At 41.5% G+C, this 22,769-nt stretch overlaps 1 protein-coding gene across 1 annotated transcript in view; it reads right to left on the bottom strand.

Moving 5' to 3' along the window:
- Positions 1-472: 472 nt before the first annotated feature.
- The window catches only part of CHRM4 (cholinergic receptor muscarinic 4), a gene marked incomplete at its 3' end in the record, with an annotated part of 73,755 nt that continues 51,458 nt past the window's right edge, over positions 473-22,769 (bottom strand). Inside the window, exon 2 of the mRNA XM_081314370.1 lies at positions 473-1,926. Within this exon, the coding sequence (XP_081170496.1) occupies positions 473-1,926 (1,454 nt within the window). The remainder of the gene's footprint in view (positions 1,927-22,769) is intronic.

The following is a 22,769-nucleotide window of genomic DNA, read 5'->3' as shown; positions in this document are numbered from 1 at the left end:
CGTGCACACAAGCATAAAGCCAGCAATGCATCCAAGGAAAGAAGGATCTTTTTTGTTGCATTTCTTTCTAATGTACCACCCAGCCACCAATAGAGGCATCCTAGTTTAGTCAGACGGAAATGAAAAGATCATGAAAGTTTATGATGTATCAAGAGCAGCAGGGCAAAGAGCAAGGTCTGTCTGTCTGTCTGTCTGGTGAAATCACATCTAATCCCTAGCTTCCTTCTTCTTTGTTTTCTGAAGAAGCACAGTCAAGAGAATCATCTGGGTGGAAGATCTGCCTATTTCTTGGTGAATATTCAAGAGCCAAGTAAGTTGAAAGAGTATGTTTTCACTAGTTCTGATTCTGCATTTGGTGAAAGGCTCCATCTAGTAATTAGTGGTATGACTAAGAATAATAGATTTATCTGGTTGGAGAATGACAAATCTCCACACCCAACTCCATTGCTGAGCACCCCCCACCAAATCCAGATTATCTTGCGGTACCAATGTTCCTGTACTGACACATAAGAAGATGCTTAAAGGTCTTCTTGAAGGTAGCGTTGCAAAGGGCATAACAAGCTGGGTTGATGGTGCTGTTGACATAGCACAACCAGTATCCAATGGACCAGACTGTTTCAGGAATACAATAGTTGCAGAATGTATTAATGAGGACCATCACGTTGTAAGGTGTCCATGTCAAAATGAAAGCCAACAAGATGGCAAAAATGGTTCTGGTGACTTTCTTCTCCCGAGCTGCCATTTGTCTCTTCTTCCTAACCTGACTCCTGGCAATGCTAGCAAATTTCCTGGCGACGTTAACTGGACGGCTGTTTGATAAGGTAATTGGGGTAGAACGGGCTTCTTTGTCTGGGACAATCTCAATGGCAGTGACACATTCAGTCCCAGTTTGTTTAGTGACTATCTTAATTTTGGACCACTTAGAGGCAGGGTTGATCCGAGGATGGGCAGGGCTCTCGCCTGCATCGGCTGGTACAATCTCCAGCCCTTGTTTCTCTTTATTTGTCTGGGTGATGCTTACCGTGCTGGATTCATTAGAGGTTTCTTTCTCCTCTTGGTGGCCAGTAGTTTCAGATGGTTGCAAGGGCTGCTCTTCTACTTTCCCATTTTTTGCTTCCTCCTTCACCTCCACCACTTTCTTGGGAGAATTGTTGTTATTCTGCTTGACCAGAGGGCTTTTCAGAAAGCTGAGTGGCTTAGTCCGCTTCTCTTTCCTACTGTCTGGTTTGTGCCTTCTCACACGGCTCCGGCTGGCCAATGAGATGTGGATGTACAGCACAGTCATGATAACCACTGGGAGGTAGAATGCAGCAATGGCTGTGCCAAAGGTTACACCTGGGTTGGAGAGGAACTGAATGTAGCACTGTCCTTCTGGTACTGTCCTCTCTCCAACAATGAACTGCCAAAACAATATGGCAGGTGCCCAGAGGATAAAGGATAATATCCAAGCCACTGCAATCATCAGTCCAGCCATTTTGGTTGTCCGCCTAGCTGGGTAGGTCAATGGTTTTGTAACGCAGAAATAGCGATCAAAACTGATGATGAGTAAGTTCATGACAGAGGCATTACTCACTACATAGTCTAGCGCCAGCCAGAGGTCACATACTACAGCCCCAAGTGGCCAATAGCCCTTGACAATATACACGGTGTAGAGATTCATTGAGAATATGCCAATTATCAAGTCAGCACAGGCCAGGCTAAAGAGGAAATAGTTGTTGACGGTCTGAAGTTGGCGGTTCACTTTGATGGACAGCATGACCAAGATATTTCCAACCACAGTGACAAGACTAAGTGACCCAGTTACAGTAACTATGAAAATCATTTCCACGATTTTATGCTTAGCGGTGTTTTCCTTGGTGAAGTTGCCATTGGTGAAGTTGGCCATCCTTAATAGTTCAGGCTGAGAAGACAAATTATATGCAAAGTCTGCAGAAAGGGAGGGAAGGAAGAAGACATTGGAGATATATTATACATCTGCAACATTCAAACAATAGAGCAAGTTTTGACAACTCAATTGGGACTGGGAAGACTAGCATTTAAATCTCCACTAAGCTGTGATGCTCATGGGGTACCACGTTTAGTTCCTTTATGTCAGCAATTTCAAAATTTAGTTAGCCATATGGGGGATGAGGTTTAGACCATATGTTTTTACTTCTTGAGATCTACAGGCTCTAAAACTTTCAAATAATACTGCAAACATCACTTTTGTCACTTCTTTGGATTCTGTCCACCCAACTTTCTATTCAGAATTAAGATGAGTTATTTTAACCATAAAATGTTTGCCCAGAAAATTAGAATGTATATCAATAGAGTTTGCTGTCCAAGAAGGGTTTGAAACACACTAATGAGTACATCAAGCTAACTACAGTATCTGCAAATACAGTGAGGACTGAAAAGTATTCTCACAGGGCCACCTTTATCATCATAAATATAACAGCTCTAATTAAAGCTCTATACATGTACAGTTAGAACAATTTCTCATGCACCTGTTCACTCACTTCTTCTTCCAAAGCACCTCAAAGAATCAAGGAACAGTCTAAGATTGACAAGCAATGAGAAGCTGCTCAATCTAGCTAGTATCCTACTCACTCTCATATTGCAAACAAGCCATTTAATAAACTTAGTCTCCTGTTATCTAAGAAATTCCCCAAATGCTGTCTGGAATTCCTCCAAATCCATCAAAATCTGGGGCAGGCCATTGTAATTGGCCCTTCCTATCTGCAAGAATTAGTGTCTCCAGTTAATCTTATGGACCGAATGAAGTGTCCATAACAAGCAAGTAATGAAAATGTCTCCCAGTACTAGACCTTGCCTCAACTGCTCTAAAATAAAAGCCAGGTAGATGGTCAGCCCCCTGGGGTTGTAACAGTGACAATCTGGGCAAATCCATGTTTATTATTATGGCAATGAATTCAAAAATTCATTAACCTTTTGGCGAAGGTTGTTGAGAGTGTGGTGGCGCATCAGCTTCCTCTGTTCCTGGAGGAAACTGATTATCTGGACCCGTACCAATCGGGTTTCAGGCCCGGGCACAGCACGGAGACGGCATTGGTGAATGATCTCTGGCGGCTCGGGACAGGGGTTGTTCCTCTGTCCTAGTCCTATTAGATCTCTCAGCGGCTTTTGATACCATCGACCATGGTATCCTACTGCGGCGTCTCAGGGGGTTGGGAGTGGGAGGCACCATTGTACGGTGGTTCTCCTCATATCTCCTGGGCCGCTTGCAGTCGGTGTTGATGGGAGGGCAGAGATTCGCCCCGAGGCCTCTCGTTTGTGGAGTCCCTCAGGGGTCGGTTCTCTCTCCCCTCCTGTTCAACATCTATATGAAGCCGCTAGGTGAGATCATTCGGGGTTTCGGGGTGGGGTATCATCAGTATGCTGATGATACCCAACTTTTTTTCTCCACCCCAAACCAACCCAGTGATGCCCTCGCCGTGATGTCCCGTTGCCTGGAGGCGGTCCGGGTCTGGATGGGGAGAAACAGGCTTCGTCTCAATCCTGCCAAGACTGAGTGGCTGTGCATACCGGCATCTCGGGTTAACCAGACTATTCCATCTTTAACAATGGGGGTGAGGTGTTACCCCCCCATTGATAGGGCTCGCAACTTGGGCATCCTCCTGGATTCACGGCTCAATTTTGAAGATCACATAGGAGCCGTGACCAGGGGGGCTTTTGCCCAGGTTCGCCTGGTACGCCAGTTGCGACCCTACCTGGACTGAGATGCTCTACGCACAGTCACTCATGCGCTCATGACCTCCCATTTAGACTACTGCAACGCTCTCTACATAAGGCTGCCCTTGAGGACCACTCGGAGGCTTCCGCTGGTGTAGAATGCGGCCGCGCGAGTTGTGATGGGGGTTTCCCAACACTCCCATGTAACACCTCTACTCTGCGAGCTGCATTGGCTTCCGGTTGTCCTCCGGGTGAGATTCAAGGTGCTGGTGATGACCTATAAAGCCCTAAATGGCTTGGGTCCGGGATATCTGAGGTAACACCTGCTGCCGGCATCAAGTTCCCTTCGTCCAGTGCGCTCCCACAGGGAGGGCCTTCACAGGGTGCTGCCGGTTAAAGATTGCAGGCGGGTAACACACAGGGGGAGGGCCTTCTCTGTGGGTGCGCCTGCCCTCTGGAACCAGCTGCCCGCAGAGCTTAGGACCGCCCCCGACCTTCGTTTATTTTGCCGGGACCTGAAGACCTGGCTCTTCGAGCTTTCCGGCCCAGGCTGAAAGTTTTTAATTGGGGTTTTTTATATTTTTTTCAGGGATTAAATTTAATTCTTTTTAATTGTTTTTGATTTTTGTATCAATGTTTTAAGTACCCTGTAAACCACCCTGAGTCCTTTGGGAAAGGGCGGTATATAAATTCAATAAAATAAAAAAATAAAATAAATAAAAATCATCTCAAATGTCAGAGAAGGGAGAGTAAAACTGCTCAGCATTAACACTTTGGGTAAATCTACTGCAGGGTGATCAATTCATATCTGGCCTCCTCAAGAAAAATGGTCTTTCAAAGGCTAGAGTCTCATGATAAACCATTTCCAAGCTATCTTCCTTACCCTGAAATCAGGACTGATGACTATATGAAGTCTGACTGGGTAGATTTCCATAAAGGAGACTCCTCACATCTTATTCAGCCAGATCTCAATATTGCACACCAGATGTGATCTCCTATCCACAATTTAATTGTAGATAAGATTAAATTCATTACAGATATACCTAGCATTCAGAAACATTAAGCAGAAATAAGCACACCCAGCGAACTGGATGCATTGTTCATGAATGCAGGAGTCTAGAACTAGAGATTACAACTAGATACTCAACTTCTTTTCCTCCCATTATATGTCCCTCTTCTTGCCATAAATCACTTTCCTCCCTATTATCTTCACTCCCCTGGGCTGCCTAGCATTCCTCTTCCACTCCACTCCACTAGTGTCAGATAACAACAACCCTCTAATAAGATCTAACATGCAATTACAATACACATCCATCTGGCAGAATTCCTTCTTCCCATTGCCCTCATTTGCTTCTTCTCCCAATTCTCTACCTGATTTTACCCAAGTGAATCGCAAGGAATAGGAAAAACTCTTCTTACTGCAGGGAGGGGGACCTTCTCTTTACATCTGAGATACTAATTGTAAAGAATAAGGCAACTGTGTGTGTGCGTGCTTAGGGATTCCTTGAAGTTCTGGTATATAATTAAAATGAGAAGCTCCTGGCTGAACTGAGTGACAATGAAGACTTTGGACTGAGTCGCACCAGTGCGGACTCTTACTATTCATGAATCATGGGAAACCCCCAGATTTATGAAAATGTTCTGGAGAAGAAATGCCAGCAAAGTCATAGCAGCATGAGCAGAACACAAAGAGTAAACACAACCAAGCACAATTAAGAGTCTTTTTAAGGATTTCGTCGTGGCAAATGTGAGTACTTCACTACTGTCAAAGAGTCCACAGATCTCTAGCCATTGGCCTTATTTAAGATCATGAAGTCATTCCTTGGTAGGAGGTGTACAGGTCCTTGGGCTGCATTTTTCAAATCCAGGCCCCTGCTATTTGGTTCAAGGCTTCTGAGGAGATGCGAGTCGACATTCAGATGTGATGGCTGGGTACATATTGGTGCATTTCCATCCCTTTAGTTTTGAAAACATTTGGATTTGTTGTCTTATTTAGCAACAGCTACAAAAAGGCTACAAGCTACATTCATCAAGCAGTTGTGTGAGGCTGCTGGTAAAGCTAAAATACTTACAATTCCTTCCTGGATTATAATGCAGCCAGGAAAGACCTATCATTCTAAATCGGGGCCTTTTCCCAGGGCAGTGTTATCTTTAACTAATATTTGAAAAGTCATTTTTCCGCTGCTCCTGGTTGCCACCTCCACAGAAGGTACTTATATCAAGGGCTTCTTAATGTATCTCCTCACTTTCAACTTCAGAAAAAGTAAGAAAGATTCTGTTATTAGGCTTCAGGCTCATACATACTTGCACAATTTTCCTGTGAAAGCCTGCCCTCTGCGGGTTCATTCTGGTATTAACCACTATAGTTAGGTAATAAGGATCTCTACCAAGATTTTGAAGCAGTAGGCATGAGCCTAAATAGTGTCCAGAAGATGGTAGAGGACAGGAAGGCCTGGAGGAATGTTGTCCATGGGGTCACGATGGGTCGGACACGATTTTGCAACTAACAACAACAACCAAGATTTTATTTTCTTCAGGTGAGCTTTATTTATTTTTTAAGCCTAAAGAAAAAAAAGGGCATAGTATATTTCCCAAGTTATTCATTATTTGCCAATGATGTACTTGCTCAGTTTAAGATGAATTTCAGCTTTCTTTTGGGCCATTTTAACCTATTCAACACCCTTCATGGATTACTGCCTTGTCGTGGCGAAGGGGCTTGCGTAATTCAATGAAGCTATGAGCTATGCCGTGCAGGGCCACCCAAGACGGACAGGTCATAGCAGAGAGTTCTGACAAAACGTGATCCACTGGAGAAGGAAATGGCAACCTGCTCCAGTATCTTTGCCATGAAAACCCCATGGACAGTACCAAAAGGCACAAAGATATGATGCTGGAAGATGAGCCCCTCAGGTCGGAAGGCATCCAATATGCTACTGGGGAAGAGCAGAGGGCTAGTACTAGTAGCGCCAGAAAGAATGAAGCAACTGGGCCAAAGCCGAAAGGACGCTCAGCTGTGGGTGTGTCTGGTGGTGAAAGGAAAGTCCAATGCTGTAAATTTTTTTTCTCCATAGGAACCTGGAATGTAAGATCCATGAAACAAGGAAATATGGACGTGGTCAAACAGATGACAAGACTGAACACCGACATCTTAGGTATCAGTGAACTAAAATGGACAGGAATGGGTGAATTTAATTCAGATGACCATCAGGTATACTACTTCAGGCAAGAATCCCTCAGAAGAAATGGAGTAGCCTTCATTTCTAAAAGAGTAGGAAAAGCAATACTGGGATACAATCCCCCAAATGACAGAATGATCTAGTTCAAATCCAAGGCAAACCATTTTTATAGTCAGTAAAAACAAGACCAGGAGCTGACTGTAACTCAGACCATGAGCTTCTCATTGCAAAGTTTAGGCTTAAACTGAAGAAAGTAGGGAGAAGCACTAGGCCACTCAGATATGAACTAAATCATATCCCTGATGAATATACAGTAGAGGTGACAAATAGATTTAAGGAATTAGATCTGATAGACAGAGTGCCTGAAGAACTATGGACAGAGGTTCGAAACATCGTACAAGAGGTAGCAACTAAAACCATCCCAAAGAAAAAGAAATGCAAGAAAGCAAAATGGCTTTCTGAGGAAGCGTTGCAAATAGCTGAGGGAAGGAGGGAAGCGAAAGGCAAGGGAGAAAAAGAAAGATACACCCAATTGAATGCAGAATTCCAGAGAATAGCTAGAAGAGATAAGAATGCCTTCTTAAATGAACAGTGCAAAGAAATAGAAGAAAACAATAGAATAGGGAGGACCAGAGATCTCTTCAAGGAAATTGGAGAGATGAAGGGAACGTTTCATGCAAAAATGAGCATGATGAAGGACCAAAATGGCAGGGACCTAACAGAGGCAGAAGAGATTAAGAAGAGGTGGCAAAATTACACAGAACAACTATACAAGAATGAGCTTAACATCCCTGATAACCACGATGAGGTGGTCACTGACCTTGAGCCAGACATCCTAGAATGTGAAGTGAAGTGGGCCTTAAGAAAGCTGAACTTCCGGTGGCGACGCGACGCTGAAGACAGCCATCTCTGGGCTGTCCGCTCCGTGGCTCTGTTTGAACTGCTGAAAACAGCGCCGATCAGCTGTTTTAGTGGTTTGGAAGCCCCCTCCTCGGGAGAAGAGGAGGGGGTGAGGCCCCAGGTAGGGGTTGAGCTCTCCGGGGCCGCCTGAGCTTGTAGATCGGGCGGCTGAAGGATTGAGCCCCCCCGAAGCCTGGGTTTGCTCCGGGCTGCGCAGCGCTTCTGCTCCGTGCTTTTGGGAGCAGAACCAAGCGTTAGCAACCACCCCTGCCAGAAGGAAAGACTTTCGAGTGTGAAGAAGCAGGCAGAGCGATACAGGAGGTCAAGGTGAAGTGGATTTTTGTTCTCTAGTTCAATGGACTTTATGGATTTTAAAAGTGAAAGTGCGTAGCAAGTGAAAGAGGGGGAAGATGGCGACTAAAACTTCTAAAGTTCTCCGGAGTGCGGGGGCTTCCTTGGTGCCACAGTCCTCGCTGCAAGCTTTACTTCCTCCTGCACCTGCTCCGGCACTGACGGTTAAGGATTTACAGGATGCCTTGGAAAAGCATTCACAACAAATATCAGATATTATAGATGAAAAGATGGAAAAGCTGGAGGAGAAGCTGGAGGAGAAGCTGGAAGAGAAGTTTACAGCAATGAGGGCAGACATCTTGCACTTGAAGGTGTGGCTTTATGTATTCAAGGCTTGGATGAAAAAGTGGAGGATCTTAGCCAAAAGAATTCCAGACTAGAAGCAAAAGTTTTAGAGAATGAAAATATAATGGATAAAATGGATGGGGACTTGACTCTGGTCCAGTACCACCAGATGGAGTTTGCTATCAGAATCAGAGGCTTAAAAGAGAATCCTAAAGAAGATTTAAAGCAGATAGTCTCTGAGGCTTTGGAAGTGGCACTGGGACAGCCAGCAGCTGAAATTGAGGGAAGTATAGACAAAATCTTTCGTGTGAATTCATGGATTGCAAGGCAGAGGAAGCTACCTAGAGATGTGGTGGTTTATTTTACAAAGAGAGCAATCAGGAATGAAGTTATCCAAGTTGCTTATGACACTAAGTTTGTGGTTGCTGAGCAAGAAGTTTTGGTTTTAAAAGAGATTCCTCCAAGAATTTTAAGGAGAAGGAAAGATTTTGCTTTTCTGGCACAGGAACTTAAGAAACGCGATATCAAGTTCAGATGGGAGATACCAGTGGGCATGGTGGTGATGCATGAAGGTACGAGACACCGTTTGGTCACAGTGATCCAGGCACGTGATTTCTATAGTAAAGTTTTAAAAGCAACCCCTTTACCACTTTTGGAATCTGCAAAGAAAAATGGTGAGGGAAAGCCTCAAGATGCTGAAGGAATACAGACAGATGAGAAAGCTACTGGAGGGGATCAAATTACAGTTTCATCGGAAGACGCTAGAGAGCAGAGGATGACGCGTGCTGCCTCGAGACGAGTGAGACAAGAGCAAGAGCAAGACCAGCAGAAAGTTATGGAATCTTCAAAGTGTACCTATAGTGAAGCTGTGGGAGGGGCGCGGCCTAAGGAAGTTAAGGGGATTTTGGCAGGCGTGCTCCAGAAGCTTCGGGACGCCAAGGATGGCGACTAAGTTCCTAACCTGGAATGTCAATGGTTTAAACTCACCACAGAAGAGAAAGAAAGTTTTTCAATACTTAAAACAATTTAAGACTGATGTTATTTGCTTGCAAGAAACACATATTAGGGTTATGGATCAAAAGTACCTATTGAACTCAAGGTTGGGTACGCAATTTATTGCTTCTGCAATGAATAAGAAAAATGGAGTGGTCATTTATGTTAAGAATACTATGACAGCGGAACTAATAGAAGCAGATAAACAAGGAAGATACGTTATGATAGATCTGCTGTTAGAAGGCAAAAAAACGCTTTTGGTTGGACTGTATGCTCCTAATCAACAACAAGCTGACTTTTATGGATCACTACACAGTAAGATTACCCAGACGGATTATAAATCTTTTATTTTTATGGGAGATTGGAATGGTGTCTTGGACGTACAACTGGACAAGTGTGGTTCTTTTAAACATGCCCCGAGCCATGCTAGATTGCCTAAATCTTTTTTTGAAATGAAGGATGATTTGGAATTGCGAGACATCTGGAGAGAAACACATCTACATGAAAAGGATTATACTTTTTTTTCTGATAGACACCAATCTTTTTCCAGAATTGATTTTATATTATTGACTAATGATTTTTTTCTAGGATTAAGAAGATAAAGATTTGTCCAAGAACTATATCTGACCATAGTCCAGTCTGGTTAGAGATTAATAAGGATAATAGAGATAGGCGCTCTTGGTGCTTGAATGAAAACTTGTTTAGAAATCAGAGTAATGTGGAAGAATGTAAAAAACAGATGAAGGACTTTTTTGAAATTAATATGAACAAGGATACTTCTATGGACATGGTTTGGGACGCTAGTAAAGCTTATATGAGAGGGGTGTTAATATATATGAACAATAAATACAGACGTAACTTGGAAGTCAGGAGGAAAGAATTGGAGAATGAAATTAGGGAAAAAGAAAAGGCCCTAATTTTGAATCCATCGGATGTGAAGATTAAAGAGGTTATTAATTTGTTAAGAGGACAATTTGATAAGTTGATGGCTGATCAGGTGGCAACTAATTTACGGTTTGCTAGGCATAACACTTTTTGCAATGCCAATAAACCAGGTTGGCCTACAGGTTAAGGAAAAAGCAAAGGGCTTCTAACATAGATAAAATAGAACATAAAGGTAAGGTTGTGTATCAACAGGACCTTATTAAGGAAGCCTTTGTAGACTTTTATTCCAAATTATATGCTAAAGATAAGATTAATGAAACAGATATTGATGTATATTTGAAGAATGCCAACATCCCGGTTCTTACACAAGAACAAAAGGAAGAGATTAATCAATTGATAACAGAAGAAGAAATTCTTTTAGCAATTAAGCAATTGAAGGTGGATAAAGCGCCAGGCACGGATGGACTGACTGCGGTCTATTACAAAAATCTACAATCGGAGGTGATAAAGCCATTAAGGGAATTGTTTCAGACAATTCAAAGGGGAGGAAGGGTGCCTCCGTCTTGGAGAACTGCTTTTATTTCCCTGATTCCGAAGGAAGATCAGGATGTTACTCAAGTAAGAAATTACAGACCAATATCACTTTTGAATACGGACTACAAGATATTTGCTAAGGTTTTAGCTAATAGACTGATGAGGGTTTTGCAACAGATGATTCATGGGGACCAAACTGGGTTTATTAGTGGTAGACAAATGAAAAATAATGTGAGGCATATAGTTGACTTGGTGGAGTTTTTGGAAAGGAACAACCAGATCCCTGCGGCGTTGATCTTTTTAGATGTTGAAAAAGCTTTTGATCAATTGGATTGGCAATTTTTGATGAAAGTTTTAGATAAAATGAATTTTGGGGATAATTTTTTACAACCAATTAGGGCATTATATCAAAAACAAACTGCCCGAATAATAGTAAATAATAGTTTGACTGTAGTATGCAATATTGAAAAGGGCACAAGACAAGGGTGTCCGTTATCACCTTTATTATTTGTTTTAACATTGGAGATATTATTGATTAAAATACGGAATTCAAAAAAAAATAAGGGTATTCAAATTAGAGATCAGGATTACAGACTGAGGGCATTTGCAGACGATCTGGTTGTTACGGTGACCCAGCCAGAAAATTCTGTTGTGGACCTGATGGAGATAATAATGCAATATGGGAAGGTTTCTGGATTTAAGGTTAATGTACAAAAAACTAAAATACTAGCCAAAAATATGACAGCTTCGCAAAAGGCCCTTTTAGAAGGGTTAACTGGATTTGAGATTGTTAAAAGGGTTAAATATTTGGGGGTGTATCTGTCACCCTCAAATGCAAAGTTATATAAAAATAATTATGAAAAGCTATGGGGAAAAATTCAAAAAGAATTGGAGAGTTGGGAAAAATTGCAATTGTCTCTATTGGGAAGAATTGCAGCAGTGAAAATGAATGTCTTGCCTAAATTTCTATTTTTATTTCAAATGATACCTATTCTTAAAAAAGATTCAAATTTGGAGGAATGGCAACGGGGTATCAATAAATTTGTATGGGCAGGGAAAAGGCCACGAGTTAAACTTAAGATTATGCAGGATACGCGTGAAAGAGGTGGTCTTAAAATGCCCAACTTTAAATTATATTATGAAGCTGCTGCATTGTCAGGGATAAGTGACTGGATTAATTTGACACAAGGGAGATTATTAAATCTTGAGGGCCACGACTTGTTATTTGGCTGGCATGCATATTTATTGTATGATAAGAAGGTAGATAATATGTTTAAAGTGCATATTTTAAGACAGGCATTGCTGAGAGTTTGGAAAAAGTATAGACATAAGTTAGATTACAAGATACCGTTGTGGGCAATCCCGAAACATGCAATAGAAAATACAAATGTTGGCTTCAAACATGATGTGACTACATACAAGGAGATCTTAAGTTTGGAGAGGAACGTATGGTGTTTGAAGCCCTATAATCTTTTACGAGATGAGAAGATTGTTCAAACTTGGTTTCAATATGGTCAATTACAGGCGAGGTGGAAAGAAGACCAGAAAATTGGTTTTTCAATGACTGATGAAAATTTGGTAAAGCAAATTAGAAATCAGGGTCCAGCACATATCAAACGGATATATCTTGCATTGATAGAAATTGATTCAGAAACAGAACTTGTTAAAGATTGTATGATAAAGTGGGCTCAGAATATTCAAGAAGTTATCACAATGGGCACTTGGGAAAAGATCTGGGTGAGGAACATAAAATTTACACAAGCTCAAAACTTAAGAGAGAACTTTTATAAAATGTTTTATAGGTGGCATTTAGATCCTAAAAAGCTTGCAAGTATGTATCCGAACTATCAACCTAAATGCTGGAGATGTGGTGGCGAAGATGCAACGTATTTTCACATATGGTGGACCTGTAAAAAGGTCAAGGCTTTTTGGATAAAAATCTGGTGGAATATGCAGAAGATATTTAAGCAAAGGATAAAGTTTTGTCCGCAATTGTTCTTATTGGGCATAATTACAGATACTACTGTTGTGGACACTAAGTTGATGTTGAACTTAATTACAGCAGCAAGACTTTTAATAGGTCAATATTGGAAGAAGGAGGAACTTCCGACTATAGAAGAATGGACTCTAAAAGTTTCTGACCTGGCGGAAATGGCAAAGATATCGGCTTACTTGAAAGACCATTCGCAACAACGTTATATTATGGAGTGGAAAAAGTGGATTGATTATATCCAGAACAAATATGGGACTAAAACGTTTCATTTAGCATTTGAATAAGTTTTTTTTCCTTCTCTTTATGTGATATTAGTATTGCTTGTAGTCATTTCATATGAGCTAGAGTGCGATAGACTTAATAGTTTATTGTTGTTAGCATATGGTTGTTTATGATTGTTTTTATCTTTATACCTTGTATTTAGCTCTGGGAAGTCGGGGAGGGGGGAGGTGGGAAGGGGAGGGTGGAGGGTTAGGGAGGGCTAGGAAGGGTTGGGTGGGGGGTGGGGGGAGGGATTGTTAAAGATAAAATGTATTGAAAAACTTTTCAATAAAAAAAAAGAAAGCTGAGCAACAACAAAGGTAGTGGAGGTGACAGTATTCCAGCTGAGCTATTCAAAATCTGAAAAGACGATGCAGTAAAAGTGCTACACTCAATTTGCCGGCAAATTTGGAAAACTCAACAGTGGCCACAGGATTGGAAAAGATCAGTTTACATTCCAATTCCAAAGAAAGGCAGTGCCAAAGAATGTTCAAACTATTGCACCATTGCACTCATTTCACTTGCTAGTAAAGTTATGCTTAAAATCCTACAAGCTAGACTCCAGCAGCATGTGGATCGAGAACTACCAGAAGTACAGGCAGGATTTCGAAGAGGCAGAGGAACTAGAGATCAAATTGCCAACATATGCTAGATCATGGAGAAAGCTAGGGAGTTCCAGAAAAACATCTACTTCTGCTTCATTGACTATGCTAAAGCATTTGATTGTGTGGACCACAACAAACTGTGGCAAGTTCTTCCACAGTTCTTCCTGGCAAATAGATGGGGAAGAAATGGAGGTAGTGACAGATTTTATTTTCCTGGGCTCCAAGATCACTGCAGATGGGGACTGCAGCCAAGAAATTAAAAGATGCTTGCTCCTGGGGAGGAAAGCCATGGCAAATCTAGACAGCACACTAAAAGGCAGAGACATCACCCTGTCAACAAAAGTGCGTATAGTCAAGGCTATGGTCTTCCCAGTTGCAATGTATGGCTGTGAAAGTTGGACCATAAGAAAGGCTGAGCACCAAAGAATTGAAGCCTTTGAACTATGGTGCTAGAGAAGACTCCTGCGAATCCCTTGGACTGCAAGGTGATCAAACCAGTCAGTCCTAGAGGAGATCAACCCTGACTGCTCTTTAGAAGGCCAGATCCTGAAGTTGAAACTTAAATACTTTGGCTACCTAATGCGAAGGAAGGACTCACTGGAGAAGAGCCTAATGGTGGGAAAGGTTGAGGGCAATAGAAGAAGGGGACGACAGAGAATGAGGTGGCTGGATGGAGTCACTAAAGCAGTAGGCGTGAGCCTAAATGGACTCCAGAAGATGGTAGAGGACAGGAAGGCCTGGAGGAACATTGTCCATGGGGCCGCGATGGGTCGGACATGACTTCGCAACTAACACCAACAACAAAAACCTATTAAACAGCGTTTCTGCAAACAACGTAATTTTTACAAATTTATTAAACTAAAGATGAAATTGTAGAACAGATAGATACAAAGTCACTGCAGGTTTGAATATTTCCCTCAGTGTAGTTTGCTTTACAGTGGAAAGTTCTTTTTAAGCCACGGATGGCTTAAGAAGGTAACCACTTATCTCTCTCTGTGTGTATACACATACACAAGCATATACAGACACCAACAGCTATAATTGGTCTGAGGCAACTGCCTTGTTCCATGCCTAAGAATAGCTGCTATTTCTAGGTCATCTTAACAGACTGAGACCCCCAATTATCTTATCTAGCCCCGGCCAAGTTCTGCAGTTTTTAACAGGATGATAAATTCCTTGCCTGCTAAAGAATCAATGCTTCATCTTCATAATAGCCAGGGTATTTTCAGAGGAGACTTTGTGGCACAATCATCTTGCCTCATGCACATAACTTTAAGAGAAGCGCCGATAATAATGTTAATAATCCTATTGTCTTTTCCCCACTTGCTTCCACTGTTTTTCCTTCCAAAGAAGTTTTATTAAGGAGATTTTTTGAAAACAAAATATATATTTAATTGCTAGTGCTAGGTCTGTCAGAAAGCACACAATTTTTCATCATGCTAACATTCTTGAAATGTCCTCTGAGCTTCAGGGGTGGAGAGGACTCCAGCAGCTTTTGCAGCCTCTTAAAAAAGAGCTTTGAAGGCTAGCGGAGAGACAATCCGATACTACATTCCTTTCTTCAAATTAATACCTCTCCCTGCTGCTTTGCAAACAGGAATCCAATGCATCCTATAATTCCAGGGACCATAGGTTTATTCCTATGAGACGATAAAAGGAGAGAACAATATATGTAACTTGGACAAAAAAGGAAAACATAAGTATGACTAATGGAACTTGGATCATTAATATATATTTAGCTTTAGATTTAAATTGACTTCACATGGAAGCTACTTCTTTTCTTCAAAGGACATGGAATAAGTGAAAGTATTAGGTTAAAATAAATTTTAAAAATTGGGCACATTTGTAATTCAGTCAATTAAAATAGAAATTTTATCTTTTTCCTTGTTTCTATCATATAAAAGTGCTCTAGTGTACATTGGATTCCTGTTATGACTCCATTCAATGACATAACTTTGTATAATTACATATCAGGAGAAAACATGCTTGGAAATACGAAAATTTTCATAATTCTTTTTCTATGGTGTTCCATAACCATTCCAAGTTTCTAAATTTGTTAAATTTATCCACTTATCAATCAAAGTATTATTATACTTTGTGTCTTAATTACTTTCAGGACCAGTTGATTGGAAAAAATATTATTTGTTTAACAAAAGCACTGTATACATAGACCTTATAGGCACTCCATAGGTACTTCACAAGCACTCCACAAGCAATTCCATCAACAGACACATCAACCTACAGATTCTCAGAATCCAGATCAATCGCACAGTCAACCAGAGACAGCACCAACCCTCAACCAACCCACACAAGCCCCCCCCCACTCTAGTAGTTCATATATGAGCTGCCACTGCTGTGGCTACTGCCTGTTGATGGCCTTGGGCTAGGCTGAAACAGGTAATAAGATTTGTCCCGTGTCTGGGACTAAGCAAGTGTATTCTGAATGCTTAACAAACATTTAACATACACACACATATATACTGTATATATATATATGGCTGTTTCTGTTTAGAAGTATATCCAAAGTGGTTAATCATGGAATGATTGTGACAAATATTACCAGCATTTTTGCTCTCTCCTCTCCTCTCATCCCCTCCCCTCTCCTCCCCTCCTTTATTTCAGTTTCTGTAAATAGTCAATGGCCTTATTTCTCTTCAATTTTTCCTATGTTTTTGCTTATTTTCTTATATGGAAGTGATCAGTTAATCATTTATTTGCTTTAATTGAAGACAAACAAGCAATCCTTTGATTACAACTCCCCCCCCTTTTACTGCAATCCAATTTCCTTGTCTTTAGCTCAAGGACTGAAGAAAAATTGCAGATCCAATGTCATGATGTCTGGACAGGGGTCATGGGCATGGCAACCAATGGGAGCAATAATAAACAATAATAAACAAAAATGACATTTGCTCCTGCCCTCTCTGCCAACAATCTCTCTGCAAATGCTCTTACAGACACATTTTGATTAGCATGCTGGAACAAGTATAATTTCTGTCTTTGTCCACCCACCTCTCTTATCTCTGCCTGTTAATCTAGAGAGATATTTTGCTCTACGGCTCTCATCCTAATAATATCAACCTTGATATTTCTGGAAGACAAGAGCCAGCTATTTTTCTATCTCTCTTTACTTGAGGCCCTTTCTGTCCACCAAAGGTTTGTAGTACAACCAAAACAAACTCAATATATCAACATTCCCAAACGAGGAATTGAGTCAAGGTATCTAAAAAGGAAGGGATCCAAGGTCCTCCTTGAGTTCTGTCTTCTTCTTTTAACCCTGTTCTTTCTGTCATTCCCAGGGACTTGCAGGCCTCCTAGCCAGAGCTTTGTTTGTACTCTGCCCTTGAGTAATGTTTCTGGTGTCCCATCTCAGTTTCAGCCATCTAATACTTGCAAGATCCACCTGGATCCCAACAGGAACAGCTGTACTTCACCCAATCCTACATATTCCCCTCCTTCCCCTACCCTCTGCTACACAAATCTATTAGTTTGGGCAGCAGGCACCGTTTGTTTACCAGTAAGATGTATTGCATTTTGAACTTGATGGACTGCACCACTGGGCAAGACTAACAGCCCCATTAGGTAGCTGAAACTTTTTGACACATTTTGGGAATATGTAATATTATAAAAGGAGATGAGAGAGAGAGGGGGAGGGAGGAAGAGGGAGAGGGAGAGGGGGAGGGGGAGGGGGAGAGAGAGAGAGAGAGAGAGAGAGAGAGAGAGAGAGAGAGAGAGAGAGAGAGAGAGAGAGAGAGAGAGAGAGAGAGAGAGAGAGAGAGAGAGAGAGAGAGAGAGAGAGAGAGATTTCAAATGATAATCACTGCAAAGACCAAAGATCTGGATTTTGGACAGGAAGGTTTGGAGGAGACACTCCAAAACCCTCTAAGGTAAGCAGGTTGTTTTCTGAATCTGAATCTCAAATTGGAGTCTAAATTGTCTAAAGAAATGATGTCTTGAAACAAGGAGAGGCTTAAACATATTCTCTGCATAGCAAAGTAAGGGCAGCATCTAAAACCAAAGGCTCAGTAGAAACATCTGCCCAATAAGCATTATCTTAAAAGGGGGAGAAAAAGAACAAGCAGGAATGACGATAGACAGAATATGCAGATAGGGGAATGACATGAATTAGATAAACCAATAATTTCTCTGAGCCATATGAATGTTATGCCTTCCCTGAGGAGATCAGCTTTTGATCTGTGCTTATTAAATCAGGGCTTTGGGAGAAGAACAGAGCCTGGGTTGCTGGGACTGTCTCCTTCCCAGACAGTAAAAGAGGCTGATTTGATTATTTATTTCCTTCTCAGTGCCTAGAACAGAACCTCTGGTATTCATCTGAAGAAGCTGGCTCATTAGTCTTTAAACTTGCAAGCTCCTCCTCCTCCTCCTCCTCCTCCAAGCCCAGATCACATCTACCACGTTTCTTACTGAGAGAGATGAGGCAGACTGATGACATGAAAGAAATGGTTTGCAGGAAAATCAATCTTGTTGTAAATCAGCCCGACAGAATGCACCTCAGCAGCCCTAACCTGAGCTAGAAACCCCGGCAGGGTGGGTTTCTAAAGCAACCATCTGAGACAAGTACGAAGATAACAGACTGTAGTGCTTCTTTTAGAGCCGAAATAATATGGAAGTAATACTTCAGATCAGGAATGGTCTTCTGAGTGAAGAGTAAAGGTAACCTCCATATGAGCTTTGTCTTTGGGGGAGGCAGAAGACATGCTGAAGAGGGGTTAGTGGTGCCCTCCAAGTCCCTTTGTGCTGCCCCCATCCTGGTCATGGTGTGGGAGAGTGTCTGGGAGGGATGAGTGAGGAATGTCAGAAGGTATGCTAGGAACATATATTCCCAGCAGAGTGATCAAAAGCCTGAGGGTCATCCCAGCTGCTGAGCTAAAGGGAACAGATATCTACATTGGGCCGAATGCCTCCTTAAGTAACACCAGCTGCCTGCAATTAGTGCAGGTTCGCATCCCACCAGGCTCAAGGTTGACTCAGCCTTCCATCCTTCCGAGGTAGGTAAAATGAGGACCCAGATTGTTGGGGGCAATAAGCTGACTTTGTAATAATGCCGCTTGGGGTGTGTGTGAAAGCCCTAATAAGCAGGCATATACATAGAATGAAGGCTACTGCTAAGCTTGTAAGCCGCCCTGAGTCTTCGGAGAAGGGCAGGATATAAATGGAATTAAAATAAAAAAAATGGAATTAAATATAGGAAGATGCTGGAGAGGGATGATCACTTTAATGGCAAAGGCAAAGGCATCCGTTCATATTGCACAAGACAAAGCAAGGGTAGGACCACTCCCGTATTTTTACCAAGAAAACCGCATGGATAGAAAATATGAAGTGACTGACAACGGTAGTGCCAGGGGGTGGCTGACACTCAACATGCTGTTGGGAAAATTCACAGGATTGGGGACTGTAGCTATAAAATAAAGAGGTGTAAGCAATTTGGGATAAAGAAAATAACACCGTTAGGCAAAATGTTTCAAGTGCAGGGATGTTACACTTCCAACAAAGATACTTCTTTTCAATGTTTCTTCAGTTGTAAGATATGGCTCTCAAAGCTGGAGAAAATGATCGTAAGTATTTTGGAATACAAGAAAAAACGAACGATTCAATACTAGATGAAGTGAAGCCAGGCAACTCCCTGGAAACACTAATAGTGAAGCTAAAATGTAAATTTTTAGAGACATAATGGAAAGGCAAGACTTTTTGGAGAAGACCCGGAGAGAAAAAGGAACTGATAGGAGGCAAGCTAGCTGGATACTCTCCGCAATACACAAGATTATAAGAATTCAAGATGCAGTTACTGTCAGACAATCCAGGTAAAAATTATATATATATTTTATCACACAAAAAAAATTGGAAGTTGTTCTGTACCAGCCTGCTACCGGCCCTGCAGAAAAGGCAGGGACAACCCCTTTTACAAGAAGGCAAGAGGCTGGAATTACGCCTGCCAAATTTATTGCTACAAAAACAAATAGAACAAGACACGAACCAAGAAACAGGAGCTTTTCAAGCGGTTGCCTTCAGCAAACCAGCCCTCCCACGCATTCCCCCTTAAATACAGTTCAGGGCGTGGCTTCTCTCTGCCTCCTTCCGAGGAGCCCCATTGCCTTCCTCTGTTTACTCCTGATTGACTGCCTCCTGCGTCGGGCGTCCTTGAACAGGGCCAGCTGTGGGTCATCTTCATCCACGCTGTCAGGCTCACACAGCTGGGTCTGCGTCGTGACCAGATGAGAGGGGCCTGGCTGGGGGCTCTCATCAAGCTGTCCAATCCCCTCAGCAAGCTCTTCAACACCCCCCTCCTCCTCCTCCTCTGAGTTGTCCGACCCAACTGCCGAACCCACAGGCTGACCCTGAATCACAACAGAAGTGACCCAATGATCGAACAAAAGAAATAATTCTCTTTCTAAAGCTCATCTAAAGCAGGGGTGTCAAACCGCCGGCCCGCGGACCGGATGCGTCACGTGAAAGCAGCGCCCACCCCCATTGCTGGCATTGGAGAAAAAGCTCCGATATGTCTTGCAACGTCATGTGACGTCGTGAGTTTGACATACCTGATCTAAAGCAACTCATTTTACATCACCGAGTATCCAAAACACTCTCATTCCCACCTTCCTCTTTGATATTATTTTCCACCGTGTCAAATACAGCAATTATCTGCATTAGTGAAGGTGTGACCAGAAATGAAGTATTCAGAACTTTCACGTTCAGCTGCCAGTCAGTGAACAGATGCAGAGAATCCTGTCTATAGAAATGAAATAGGTTTCTATATCAGTCTATTAATATACTCTGTTGTGAAGGTCAGGAATTTAGTGATTAAGGAGCTCTTGCTAAGTAACATTATGAGCCAGTTTGGTGTAGTAGTTAAGTTTCAGGCTAGAAACTGGGAGACGGTGAGTTCTAGTCCCACCTTAGACACAAAGTCAGCTGAATTACCTTGGGCCAGTCACTCAATCTCAGCCCTAGGAAGGAGGCAATGGCAAAACCACTTGTGAAAAACCTTGCCAAGAAGAGTGCTGGAACTTGTCCAGGCACTCTCTGAGAATCAGACATGATTGAAAGGAATAAAAAAAAAATTGAGTGCTGTTTTTATTTTGTTTTTGTCCAGACTACAAGCTTGTTTAATCTGTTTACTGAGTAGGACACCCTGCTGTTATAAAGCAATAAAACACATTGCAATGCAAGAGTACTAGTGAACCTTATTTTATACAGTAAGGTTCTGCACATCCTGTTTTTTTAAAAAAAACTAGGCTACTTACCTGAGCACAAAATGGATATATAGAGTACAAGTTTTACTATGAGCTGAGTACATTTGCAGGTTGGCTAGATACCTCAGTAGGGTAGATTTAGTGATGCGTTCCTAAAACTGTCTAAATATGTATTTTTTTTAGTAGCTAGAAGCAAAATGGAAATCAATCAAATCATCAAAAGGATCCATTATTTCTTGATAAGATAGTTCTCAGTCACTCACTATCTCTCTTTTTATGTCTATATGTTTACTGTATGTATGTGCATGTGTGTGTATTTCTGGCCAGGAATCTAACCAGCTATAACCTAATGTTCCTTAATTTCCCACCAATTACCATCTGGCCATCTACAAGCATATTGACATGCAGCTGTGCTCAAGTCATAGCACCTGATTAATTTAAACTTCACCTTATGCAAATATTATCATAGATCACATCTAGGTGTTCATGATTGATCTCAGTGTTGATTTTACACGTAAAACCAAATAGTAATAACCAAATAAAACCACAGAACAATACTGCAGGATGAGACTTTAAGTCAGGAAAGCAGCTTGCACAAGGCAGAGGTGTTCTTCATTTTCTGGAGCAGGAAATGGGAACAATAAAGAAATGCAATGGAGGACAGAACCAGTTTTCCATCACACATGAGCTTTTGTTGCTCATTTGGGGGATATTTGGTCCAACTGTGACTTAACAAAAATTGAATTAGGGAAGGTTTTCCAGAACAGAGAGATAGCCAGTTGGAGAGCATTTGCAGATGGTCAACTTTTATTTCCCCTTCTCCAGAAACCTGGGCATCAAAACAGCTAGCACCCCACAATTAAGATCATGAAAACCAGAGGTAAAAGGTTGCATGGTAAAGGTTCATACACCTTTGGGAAATGGGCTTAAGGAGTGACCCTGAGCAGCTTCTGCTGGCAAGAAAAAAGGGGCCCTGCTTTCCACACTGCTGCCAGTTTCACTAAAGATTTTATAAAAACCAAAATATTTGTTTTTATATAATCTCTAGTGAAAGAAAATTGTACACAAGATTTTTTTTTAAAAAAACCAGAACAACTTAAACAGAAAAATGGAAAAAAATATAAGAAAATATGAAAGAATAAAAGAAAAAGCAAAGGGAAGCAAAATACAAACAAGAAAGAAAAGGTATCTAAAGAAGCAACTTCTGATCTTTGAGAAGTTATAGATGTGATAATTACTTTCTCCACCCTCCCAAATTACATATTTTGGTTCTCTTCTTCCCATAAACAACCCTCTTTAAGCAGTGAATCCTGAAATCACCAGTTCATTTTTAATTTATTTTCAGCAAGAAGTTTGTAAAGGGTTTCCAGTTTTTTATAATTGTTGCCTCCTTAATCAAATAAACCAATTTAGCCATTTTTGCAAGCGCTCCCATCTTCACAGTCCATTCCTCCATTTGTACTTCTCCATTTTTCTGCACCTAATAACCTCACTGCAGTTCCCATATATACAACCAATTTCTGGTGAGCCTTTCCTAGTTGACTGTCTAGTTTCATCTGTATATTTATTTTTAAAACTCTCTGCATTGCCATAGTCATTTGTGCCTGTATTTTTGTACTTTCTCACACATGTCCCTTTGTGTTTTTCACATTTCTGGAGGTCCCTGTTTTGTAAAAAAAAAAAACAGATGCCTGTGAATTTCACTGCGCTGAGTGAATTCAAGCTCTACACACAGAAAGTACTAGCCACAAATTCCAAACCAGCCTGTTTCTATAGGAACTGCTTCAGGTTATGTCACTTTTTTCTTGTCAAGAGAAGAAATATTTCTTTGGTTGTACCTATAAACAGCCACTAAGTGGCAGACTTGCTTATGAAAAGTAAGGTGGGAAAAGGGGCTTCTCTAACT

The sequence above is a fragment of the Vipera berus genome (assembly GCF_964194415.1).
Source record: "Vipera berus genome assembly, chromosome: 1".
In the NCBI taxonomy this organism is placed as follows: domain Eukaryota; kingdom Metazoa; phylum Chordata; class Lepidosauria; order Squamata; family Viperidae; genus Vipera; species Vipera berus.
This window is presented reverse-complemented; position numbering and strand designations above follow the sequence as displayed.